General features: G+C 43.4%; 1 protein-coding gene across 1 annotated transcript in view; it reads right to left on the bottom strand.

Annotated features, from left to right (window-relative positions):
- Positions 1-12,696, bottom strand: part of TPK1 (thiamin pyrophosphokinase 1) — a 361,399-nt gene that overhangs the window by 348,319 nt on the left and 384 nt on the right. The window contains exon 2 of the mRNA XM_056857037.1: positions 5,499-5,571. Within this exon, the coding sequence (XP_056713015.1) occupies positions 5,499-5,571 (73 nt within the window). The remainder of the gene's footprint in view (positions 1-5,498; positions 5,572-12,696) is intronic.

Below are 12,696 nucleotides of genomic sequence, written 5' to 3'. Positions count from 1 at the left end.
ACTGTGTACAGTTATGGTCACCGCACCTAAAAAAGGATATTGCAGAGCTTGAGAAGGCGCAGAAAAGAGCAACCAAAATGAGCAGGGGACTAGAGCAACTGCCCTAGGAGGAGCGGTTAGAATGCTTAGGGCTGTTTAGCTTGGAAAGAAGGCGGTTAAGGGGAAACATGATAAAGGGCTATACAATTATGCATGGTGTGGAGAGAGTGGACAGGGAGAAGCTTTTCTCCCTCTCTCATAATACTAGAACGTGGGGTCATCTGCTGAAGCTGGAAGGTGAGAGATTCAAAACAGATCAAAGGAAGCATTTCTTCACCCAACACATAGTTAAATTGTGGAACTCTCTGCCCCAGGATGTGGTGATGGCTGCCAACTTGGAAAGCTTTAAGAGGGGAGAGGACATGTTCCTGGAGGATAGGGCTATCCATGGCTACTAGTCAAAATGGATACTAGTCATGATGCATACCTATTCTCTCCAGTAACAGTGGAGCATGCCTATTATATGAGGTGCCGTGGAACACAGGCAGGACAATGCTGCAGTTGTCTTGTTTGTGGGCTTCCTAGAGGCACCTGGTTGGCCACTGTGTGAACAGACTGCTGGACTTGATGGGTCTTGGTCTGATCCAGCATGGCTTTTCTTATGATCTTATGTAGCTTCATGTCCTCATGTATGTGCTTATGAGACCTCTACCTGTCCTGATCCTCATCAGCATCAGAGTACATAAGGCATTTTCCACCAGATAACACTCACAGCATGTGTACCATGAACAAGTGATGTCATTGCTGGCCAAACTTTTCAGCAACTGAGCCATAAGTCAAGTTTATGGTAGTATGAGATGATGCCACTTTAACGCATACTACAGTTTATACAGATACAATTGCTATTGACCACCCTAAGCACTGAAACCAAATTAGTATGTGTCATTACACTGGGCACCCACCACAAACACATAACGTAGGGGAAAAAAAAAAAAGAGGATCCGTGACATTACAGCAACCTGAGAAGCAAAGATAGGTGAACTAATGACAGGAAATGAAGTGTGTTATTACAACCATAAAATAAAGGAGCAGCGACAGGCCAACAACTTGGAAAATAAAATAAATTGTTTTAAATGCTTTTCTGTTAAAGAGCTGAAGCATTCCAATAGGCAAATTTCACTGTCTTCTCGTTTGGCTCTGATGGAACCTAATGGGGGTAACTTTTAAGCTTTTCTGAAGGACCATCAACACCATTAAAACTTTCAAACAGGAACACTAATGTTGATGTAGTGGGCAACCTGACCATTTCTACAGGGTTACTGCTCTGATCACAAATAAGTTCTACTTAGCTTTCAAACTCTGATAAGATCAGGATAGCCTGGGCCATCCAGGTCAGGATCATTCCTAATTTCCAGGCAACACACACAGGTGTGTGAGTGATGCCACATTGGATGAGGATGCTTGACTCAACCAACTCTGCCCAGGAGGGCCCAAACAGCTAGAATCTACAACAAAGTCGTTTGCATTGCTATTCGTTATATCTGTTCTCCTTAAGGATAATCATATAGCTTCTGAATGCACAGATGCCCAAGGTATTTTGAAGGAATGCTCAAGTGCCTGCTGGTTCATCACGCGTAATGCTCGCCCATCATGAGCAGAGAGCCAGTTGTTCACCTGGCAGTTTGGATTGGGAGCAGTTCAAGGCTGTTCACCAGGCTGCACACAATCATACAAGCATAACTCGGAGATATTGCAGGTTCGATTCCAGACCACTGCAATAAAGCGACTGCCACAATAAAGCGAGCCACACAGATGTTTTTGGTTTCCCAGTGTATATAAAAGCTATGTTTGCACGATACCAGTCTATTAAGTGTGCAATAGCTTTATGTCTAAAAAAAATGTACTGTGATAATAATGAAAGTTTGAAATATTGCGAGAATGACCAAAACGTGACACAGAGATACGAAGTGGAAAGTGGCGCCGATAGACTTGCTTGAAGACACATCTGCAAAGCGCAATAATGTGAGGCGCAATGAAGGGAGGTGTGCGTGTACACAGAGCATCTGTTGTTTGTGTTGGTCTGGTGAATTTTAATGGCTGCCAGTCTATCTGGGTCCACAACAGTGTGCACGTGTGCTTTTATTGCATAGCCCCAAGAGAGTTTTCCACCACCACCCCAATATCATTTAATGTATCGCTTCATGTAGGGCCTTTTATGCACAGGTTGTTTCTGTTGCCGTCAAGCCCTAAGTACTTCAGGGCTTTGTTTTCATTATGCATGTATTTTTCAACCTTTAGAAGTCCCCTCGCTCTCCCCTTGTGTTTTCTGCACATTTTGCGGATAATATTTTACCCCCGAGTTTAATGTCAGCCTCGATCCCAAATCAAAAGCTGGTCCTGTGCATACTTGTCAATTCGTGGTTTTCTCCCCATGCCCATTCTCGCTTCTCCCTCCCACTTATCTTTCCCTCTCAACCAACCCCTCCCCTCGAAGCTGGAATACTATGAGGTTGCTTATTGGTCAGTTTCACAGCAAGTGTAGGTCAGTTTCAGACCTCAGCCTGATCTAACAGGGGTTTTTTGTTTGCAACTAGGAAGAATGCTGTAATAATCACAAAGGACCTATAAGGATGCTTACTTGGTCAGTTTCACAGCGAGCGTTGGTCAGTTTCAGAACACTGTGCAGAGTGATTTGAGAATTCGACTGCAAATACTGAACGAAAGAGCAGCATATCCAACGGAAGCAACTTGTGCATAAAAGGGGTAGGATACAACTGTGCAACAGCTGTGTAGGAAGATGGTGTATTGTGGCAGAAGGGGCTGTAACATCAATAGTTCACAGATGCACATAAACTTTTGTCATTCAAAACCTCAACTCAGCTAAAGTGAAACAGAAGCATGTTGAGTTATCAAATAGTTCCCTGCATCAGCAAGTTACAAACTGAACCACGTAAGTGTCCCTAGCCACAGAGAACATGGTTGGATCAATAATTAAACTTCAAGACCAGCAGCTGAGTGAATAAAATGTTGAACTTTACCCAGAAATGCCTTCTCAGACAAAAATAAACCTAGATGGCTTGAGGAACTCACTGGATTAGATGAACTCATGAACACATGAAGCTGCTTTATACTGAATCAGACCCTTGGTCCATCAAAGTCAGTATTGTCTATTCAGACTAGCAGCAACTCTCCAGGGTCACAGGTAGAGGTCTTTCACATCACCTACTTGCCTAGTCCCTAACTGGAGATGCCGTGGATTGAACCTGGGACCTTCTGCATGCCAAGAAGATGCTCTACCACTGAGCCACAGCCCCTCCCCAAAACTTAAACTCTGCTAAACTAGCCACCTGTTTCACTTGACTTTGGTGAAAAGTGCTGTCAAGTCGAAGCCACCTTATTGTGACCCCTTGGGGTTTTCAAGGCAAAAGACAAGCAGAGGTGGTTTCCCATTGCCTGCCTCTGCGTCGCAACCCTGGAGTTCTTTGGTAGTCTCCCATCCAAATAATTACCAGGGCCAATTCTGCTTAGCTTCCAAGATTTGAAAAGATCAGGCTAGCCTGGCACATTCAGATCAGAGTCTGTTTGACCCAATTCTCCACCACACGTCCTCCCACGCACATGTCCCATGATTCTCAGCATAGCTTTTTGGGGGGTGTCCCAAGAGGATGCCTCCTTCCTTTTTCAGCAGCAGAAAAGTTGGTCAGATCCAAGCCACTATCTCTCTGCTCAAATTACTGGTCACGGGGATTGTGGGGTGACCCAATGCATACTACTCAAAGCTATCTGGAAGGGCCTCCGCACACAAATGCAACAAATAAATTATTAAAAACATTTGAACAAGAATGTGACCAGGGAACGAGGACTGGAAACTCATTCATCTTTGTCTAAAAGAAAGGCAAACTTAGATGCTCATGAGTCTACCAGATTCTGCATTAGTTGGAGAGATGGCATAGGGTTGGCAACCTTCAGGTAGTAGCTGGAGATCTCCTGCTATTACAACTGATCTCCAGCCGATAGAGATCAGTTCACCTGGAGAAAATGGCCGCTTTGGCAATTAGACTGTATGGCATTGAAGTCCCTCCCTTCCACAAACCCGCCATAAAAACTTCCCGCCGGTGGTGAAGAGGAACCTAAGATGGCAGGTTTCAGCCCTATAAAGAACCCTTTTTAATTAGTGCAGCAGCAGGCACGACCATGCCTCAATCCTTCTGTGATGTTATCATTTACCCCTTCTGCTTCCCGCAGCATGCAAGACTACCAGGTTGTCCCTCAGCCCGTAGGGCAGGACACTAATCAATATGAACTGGGACAGAATGGGACAGAAGGCTCAGTGGTGGAAACCTCCTGTGGCATCAACGCTGCACAATGTAAAGGTGGGTTCTCTGGGTTTTCAGAGAAGGAAGGGGCCATGGCTCAGTGGTAGAGCATCTGCTTAGCATGCAGAAGGTCCCAGGTTCAATACCTGGCACCTCCAGTTAAAAGGATGAGATAGACAGTGATGTGAAATTCCTCTGCCTGAAACCCTGGAGAACTGCTGCCAGTCTGAGTAGACAACACTGACCTTCACGGACTAAGATCACCACACCTAAAAATGGATTTTGCACAGCTTGAGAAGGTGCAGAAAAGAGCAACCAAAATGATGGGGGGGGGGAGGGCTAGAGCAACTGTCCTATGAGGAGTGGGTTGAAACGCTTAGGGCTGTTTAGTTGAGAAAGCAGGTGGTTATGGGGAGATATGATAGAGGTCTATAAATTATGCATGGTATGGAGACAGTGGACAGGGAGAAGCTGTTCTCTCTCTCTCTCTCATAATACTAGAATGGAGGGTCATCTACTGAAGCTGGAGGGTGAGAGATTCAAAAGGAAGTATTTCTTCACACAAGGCATAATTAAATTGTAGAACTCCCTGCCCCAGGATATGGTGATGGCTGCCAACTTGGAAGGCTTTAAGAGGGGAGTGGACATGTTCATGGAGGATAGGGCTATTCATGGCTATTCATCATCAGAATGGATGCTAGTCATGATGCTATCTATTCTCTACAGTATCAGAAGAGCATGCCCATTATATTAGGTGCTGCGAAACCCACGCAGGGTAATGCTGCTGCAGTCATCTTGCTTGTGGGCTTCCAAGAGGCACCTGGTTGGCCACTGTGTGAACAAACTGCTGGACTTGATGGGTCTTGGTCTGATCCAGCATAGCCTGTCTTATGTTCTTAATGGTCTGATTCAATACAAGGCAGCTTTGTGTGACCAATATAACCTGGCAACTCTGATTAGTGGCCGTGTTCTTGTGGCTGCCACAGTAACCGAGATCACGCAGGTTCGTAAAATCCAAATTTGTGTAGGCCCCACCACAGAGGAAGATTATTTCTACTATGAAAATACAAGGCGGCTTTGACTTGTTAACCTCTTTAAAATATTAGCTAATAACACAGCTGCCCATCCAGATCACTAATGCTGTGTCTAACACTGTATATACCAAAAGGCATTTGCCCGAAAAAGGAACGTAAGGCACAGTACCGGTGGGAAGCAGACATTTCAGTGGGGTGAAGACGCGCTCCATAACAGCTGATGAACTCTGTCCCTTTAAAAACTAAAACAGAACAAAAACAAGAAAACGAGTGTTTTAAATTGCAGTTTATCAACCTGGCTTATTAATTCAATATTTAATTATACTTCAGTTATACCCTAAGCACAACATTCCCCGAAAAAAGGCTCAGCTGAGAAAACCGCTACAAAATTTGCAGGCGCACACAAATATCGATTTTTAAATAAATACATTTAAAGCTGATTTACACGGAACTGCGGGGCCGTTACGGCGGCAGGTGGCAGAAAGCCCACTCCAGTGTGAAGCGATTAATCCATAAGTACATTTGGCACCAGCCAGATTGATAGATAGTGTGGCACGCAGTTCAAGGGATTGGAAACTCTGAGTTCTGGAGGGGCAAGGAAGCGGCAAAAGGAATAAGCAAGCTACAGAGGGTTCAATTTTTAATTGGTAAATATTGATTTTTGCAGAACTAAGTTACCGCCCAAAGTAAAAATTTAATAATAAGCAAAATGACAAAGGTTGTACAAATCACATATTTACAGTTCTAATTAAAAAGAACACATTGGGGGGAGGAGGGGGAAGAGGAATGATTTATTTTCAGGAGACATACTGTTGAATAGACTTCTGCGTGTTTTTGAATATTAATGAACACAAGAACCTGCCTTATACTGAATCAGCCCCTTGGTCCATCAAAGTCAGTATTGTCTACTCAGATCGGCAGGGGCTCTCCAGGGTCTCAGGCAGGGATCTTTCACATCACCTACCTGCCTAGTCCCTTTAACTGGAGATGCCAGGGATTGAACCTGGGTCCTTCTGCGTGCCAAGCAGATGCTCTACCAGGGAGCCACAGCGCTTCCTTTAAAGAACAGATGAACACCTGAAGCTGCCTTATACTGAGTTCTCCTGCTAGTACCTGGAGGCTGGCAATCCTAGGTTAGGCCGAGAGAGTGTGACTAGACAAAGTCACCCAGCAAGCTTTCGGTGGCAGGGTGGAGATTCGAACCTGGGTCTCCCAGATTCTAGTCTAATACTCTAACAACTACACCACACTGAGTCACTGTTATAGGGATTAAGTCCCAATAAACACTGCAAAACTTACTTCTGAATTAACAGAGGTTGTAAGGCTGCAATTCTTGACAAGACTTATTTAGGAGTACGTCCCATTGATAGGGTTGCCAACCTCCAGGTACTGAGCAAAAAAAAGGGGGGTATGGTATAACAAGCACATAAGCCACAAATAATAAGAATTAGCAATGTCTATGTCAATTTAAATTATATTGTATAAGCAACATGCAACATCACAAACCATGCATCAAAAGTCATATTACAGCATATGCTTAAATAACAAAGTACAAATGTCTCCACAAAGTAATTCAGAATCAACGTACAATATAAGGTGCAAGTCCTGAGATGTACAATAGAATTGAGCCAGAAATCTCAATAAACAGTGACAAGTCTCAAAAGACAAGAAAAGAAAAAAGCGCTATGCAGGGCATGCGCAATAAAAACTTAGAAGGTGAGTCAAGTCAACGTAGTATTGGCGTATCAAAGTGGCGTGTCCCTAAAGAGAAAGCGCTGTGCGGGGCATGCGCACTGAAAAACTTGGAAGCTGATCAAAACGCCGCTCCTGCGTTGAAAGCCTTGTCAACAAAGCAAAATATATTCTGCTGGATGGTAATAAAGTGGAAAACAAATTGCAAATACCATCCTTGAAACAAACCCGAAGGTTTAAGCAGCAGTGGTTTGCTCAAACTAGGATCGGTAATCTTGAATAGTCTCCAGCCATAAGCATGGCAGCCGTGATGCACGGTTTGTGATGTTGCTTATACAATATAATTTAAATTGATATAGACATTGCTAATTCTTATTATTTGTGGCTTGTTATTATTTGCTAATTTGCTTATTTGCTAATTAGACATTTGCTAATTCTTATTATTTGTGCTTGCTATACCCTACCCCCCCCCCCTTTTTGCTCAGCTTAATAACAGCACATGCTCTTTAAATAACCTCCAGGTACTAGCTGGAGATTTCCTGCTATTACAACTGATCTCCAGCCAATAAAGATCAGTTCACCTGGAGAAAATGGCCGCTTTGGCAATTGGACTCTATGGCATTGAAGTCCCTCCCCTCCCCAAACCCCGCCCTCTTCAGGTTCCCCTCCAAAACCTCCCACCAGTAGTGAAAGGGACCTGGCAACCCTACCCATTGACCTTCTAATACAAAACAGGGTTGTATACCTTGCTTTTTTAGGAAAGTCTTTGGTACTTAGCTGGATTTAGTGATGCTGACAAATTAGTTTACAAGCTGCTGGGTTTCTCCACCCCACCCCCCATCAGTTTCCAGCTCTTTTATTGCTTGATGTATTATACAGATGCTTTTAAGAAGCTTCTGGGATCATGATTCACCAGGAGGTTAGGTAAAAATGTACCCCATAAATAAATAAAAAAAGAAGAACTACACTACAATTGAATTGGGACTACACTTGTGAGGAAAACTACTTAGTTTATCTTTAACCATATGGTAACTTGTAAAAATAAAATAAACGGTGTCATGTGTAAAAATAAAATAAATGGAGTTACATACTCCATTCAGATCATATCTTGGTCTTGTTCTATCTCACTGTAGTCCACCAATAAATAACTTTCCATCTTTCTAATTCTCTCCACTTGTGACAATGCTTAAAGCCAAGGGCTCCTTCTTTTTCTTTTATATTTCTGCTTGGCTACTTAACATTGGAGGTGAATACAGCTTCCCAAAAGAATAGAAATTGCATGTTACTGGGGGCAGGGGTGGAATCACCATAACTCTGAGGGTCAAACTGAATGTCAAGTATTAAGAGAGAACTGGTATAAAATGTTTTTAGATGGTACATCAAGCCTAAATACATAGCAATAGCTAACGAAGACTTCAATGGGAAATGTTGGAAATGTGATAATACAGATGCAACATTTTACCATATGTGGTGGACGTGTAAGAAAGCAAGAACATATTGAATAATGATACATGATGAAATGCAAAAGATCTTCAAAATTAAGTTTGTGATGGATTTGAAAAGGATGTTATTAAATATTTTACCAAGTAATATTTCAAAAACAGTATGATGAACTATTCAAGTACATGTTGATGGCGGCAAGAGCGACAGTGATATATGCAGCAAAATGGAAAGCAGAGAAATGCCCAGATTTAGTTGGATCAATTAATAAACTAACAGAATATGTAGCTATGGCAAAACTGACATCTTTTATACATAACAGGTCAATCTCAGAATTTTGGGGGAAATGGAATATTTGTTTTCAATTGCATAGCTAGAAGATTTTTTGGAACAGAACTGAATTAAATCTAGATAAAATGAGAGAGGTTTAAGTAATAAGTAAGTAATAAATGTGTTAATAGATATGGAAGAATAGGTGGTAAACAAAGAGCAATGTAATTCAATGAAGTTGATATTAAGAGTTGTAATTTTGAATGGCAAGTTTCATGTATATTGCTGTATTGAGCTTATACTTTAATGTTTTCGTTTGTATATAAAAAAACAACCTCAGTGGAACAGGCCAGGAGGATTCACATGTATTTGTTCAAGCGGGCAATAATGGGGCTCTTTTTTACATACAGAAAATGGGTGTGGGTGAGGAGAACTAAATATTTCTTGTTTTACTTGGCCTAATTGCTTAAAAGCATCATTCTCCCACCCCAGCTCCAATGACTGAAGTATGAAAGGTTTTTTTAAAAATTAAGTTATACAATGGAGCGGTCTAAGATAGAGAGGGAAAAGGCTTCTGTCTCCCCTTATCTGCACTTTTTGTTTTCTGTAAAAATCAATGATCTGTGTTTTAGGTGTGAACTGGCACACAGAGTTGCCATCTCTGAGTCGGGAAATTCCTGGAGATATTGGGGTGCAGCATGGGAAGGGCAGGATTTGGGGAGGGATTTCAATGCCGTAGAGTCCACTATCCAAAGAAGCTATTTTCTCCAGGGGAACTGATCTCTATCATCTGGAGATCAGTTATAATTCCAGGAAATCTCCAGGTCCCAGCTGGCAGCTGGCGAGCGTAACTGGAAGCCCTTTTAATAATACACGCACACCCCATCACATCAGTTTGGCACTTAGATGAAACCGCAGGGCTGGGCCCTTCTTTTTCAGACCGATGCACACATTACAGTGCTCTCGTGTCCCCACATGTCCTGGCCATGGACTACACATAAGTGTCCCCACCAGGGCATTTCAGGGTAGGAAACGGCTGAAACCCCCTCTCCCCATGACCCCAATCCAAATCAGGCCCCCAAACACCCAGGAACTAAGTTCCAATCACACGATTCCCAGATAAGGCACCTTGGGAGACTTGAGGACTTTATAACATGTGAACAGACCCTGAGATGGGATGGTCAGGAAGCAACCTTGCATGATTTTTCATTTCACCCAACAAGTTTATTTGGGGAGGTCCAGTTAGAGAGGAGCTGTAGCAACCGGGCATCACATTTATCTAAAAAGCACTGGTTCCCAACCAGGGGTCTGTGGACCCCCAGGGGTCCGCGAGAGCTAAATTAAGGTCCGCGAAACAAAGTTATAAACCCATAATAAATTAATATTTTCAATTAAAAGTTCTCTATTATAAAATATATATATTCAAATATTATTCTAAGTTTAATGTTTAACTAACAGTTATGATTAAAGTTTATTTTCAAATTCTCAGAATTTTTATTTTGAACCTTGGGGTCCCTGCACCGAACAAAAAAGTCCTAGTGGTCCCTGGTCAAAAAAAGGTTGGGAACCACTGATCTAAAGGGAGGAAACAGATTGTCTGAATCTACTCTTGAAAGCCAAGGCCTCAGAAGAGCAACTGGACAGACGTCCCAAAAGCACAGAACAGGTTACCCAATCCCCAAATCATGTTTGTTTGCTTCATTTTCATCCTGCGTTTCTCCCCAACGGGGACCCAAAGCAAATTACATTGTTCTCGCCTCCGTTTAATCCTAACAACAACCCTGCGAGGTAGATCACAACGGGTAGCCGCGTTAACAGCAGCAGAAAAGAGCAAGAGCCCAGTAGCACCTTAAAGACTAACAAAACTTCTGGCAGGGTATGAACTTTCGTGAGCCACAGCTCACTTCTTTAGACACCTGTGAGGTAGGTTAGGCTGAGAGTCTGTGACCGGCCCTAGGTCACCCAGCGAGCTTCCATGGCAGAGTGGGGATTTGAACCTGGGTCTCCCAGATCCTAGTCCAACACTCTAAACCAGAGGTTCCCAAACTGTGCTCCAAAGAGCACTTGGTGCTCTGCAAAGCATCTCCTGGTGCTCTCTGAAGATAAAGGAAAGACAAATACCACTGTCATTCCGTTTAGTATATAGGTGCTAGGTGAAAATTAACACTCCGTGATGAATTTCTCTCCTGAAAAGTGCTGCATGCCTCAAAAAGTTCGGGAACCTCTGCTCTCAACATTATACCACCTTGTTTCTCAGAGTAGTCTGGCTCTAAAGATGCTGGAAATAGATCTCACCCCCTCCCACCTTAAAAAAAAAGCACCAGGATTAAACTTGAACCCACGTCAACCCCTAACATACATGAATAAAATTCACAGTGGGTAGCCATGTTAGTCTGTCTGCAGTAGTAGAAAAGAGCAAGAGTCCAGTAGCACCTTAAAGACTAACAAAAATATTTTCTGGCAGGGCACAACTTACTACAAGATAAGCCCAGAGAGAATGACAACAGTTGTCACTTATAGCTCCCAACTAAAACCAGTCCAACGTATTATTAAGGACCTACAACCAATGCTGGATTGTGACACTTCCCTCGCTGAAGCACTGGGGGGGGGGGGGCATCCCTTTCTTGCTTACAGACAGCCGGCTAACCTAAAACAACTTCTCACCCATGATGATAAACTACTTAACAGGAACATGGACTCTGGCACCAAGGCCTGCAACAAACCAAGGTGCCAACTTTGCCCTCATATAGATTCTAGGAACATCATCTCTGGGCCTACCAATGTCAGCCATACTATCTCAGGTTCATACTCCTGCTCATCTTCTAATGTGATTTATGCCATCACATGCCAGCAATGCCCCTCCACAATCTACACTGGACAAACAGGTCAGTCTCTTAGACAAAGATTAAATGGACATAAGTCTGACATCAGAAACCACAATATTCAAAAACCAGTGGGAGAACATTCAACCTTCCAGGACATTCTGTTGCAGATTTAAGAGTAGCAGTTCTCTTACAAAGGAATTTCAAAGGGAGATTGGAAAGAGAAACTGCTGAATTACAGTTGATATTCAAACTAAAGTCAATGCATTTACCTGGGCTGAATAAGGACCTTGCATTCATGGCTCATGACCGATGCTGATTTCTCCACACCCATCTCTCCCCTGGACATCACGGACTCTTCTGCATACCACACCTAATCCCATCACGCCTGCTATTCACATTGACATACTGTTAACATTTACATACTAATATTGTCAAAGGCTTTCACGGTCAGTTCATTGGTTCTTGTAGGTTATCCGGGCTGTGTCACCGTGGTCTTGGAATTTTCTTTCCTGACGTTTTGCCAGCATCTGTGGCAGGCATCTTCAGTGTCCTTCAGTGTTAATCCTCTGAAGATGCCTGCCACAGTTGCTGGCAAAACGTCAGGAAAGAAAATTCCAAGACCACGGTGACACAGCCCGGATAACCTACAAGAACCAATTTACATACTAATGCTTGTCTGAATCCACTCTCCTCTACTTAAAGACCGATGGATTCACATTCTAGCTGTATCTGAAGAAGTGAGCTGTGGCTCACGAAAGCTCCTACCCTGCCAGAAAACATTTTTGTTAGCCTTTAAGGTGCTACTGGGCTCTTGCTCTTTTCTAATACATGAACAAAGATCAGCTGCCCTTCTTCCCAGATCATGTGCAGAGTGTCTTTCTTTCACACGGATCTATCAGTCGGGGAGGGGGGGGGGAAGTAAGGCGATCAGATGCAAAGGAAAGTGCCACCATAGAATCCCCCTGGGCGGAGTATCTCCCCATATACACCCATCTCCCATGCAAAAGCGACCCTGGCCAAAGCAGCGCGGGGGTCCAACGGGTTTCTGTAGGGGGTGGGGGATGCAATGCAGACCCTTTCGGAAGGGCGCTTCTCTCCCCGCCCCCGAAGGGCCGGAGGAGGGAGAAGCTGCCAAAAAAA

This window comes from Euleptes europaea, chromosome 11, assembly GCF_029931775.1.
Source record: "Euleptes europaea isolate rEulEur1 chromosome 11, rEulEur1.hap1, whole genome shotgun sequence".
NCBI classification, from domain to species: Eukaryota; Metazoa; Chordata; class Lepidosauria; order Squamata; family Sphaerodactylidae; genus Euleptes; species Euleptes europaea.
This window is presented reverse-complemented; position numbering and strand designations above follow the sequence as displayed.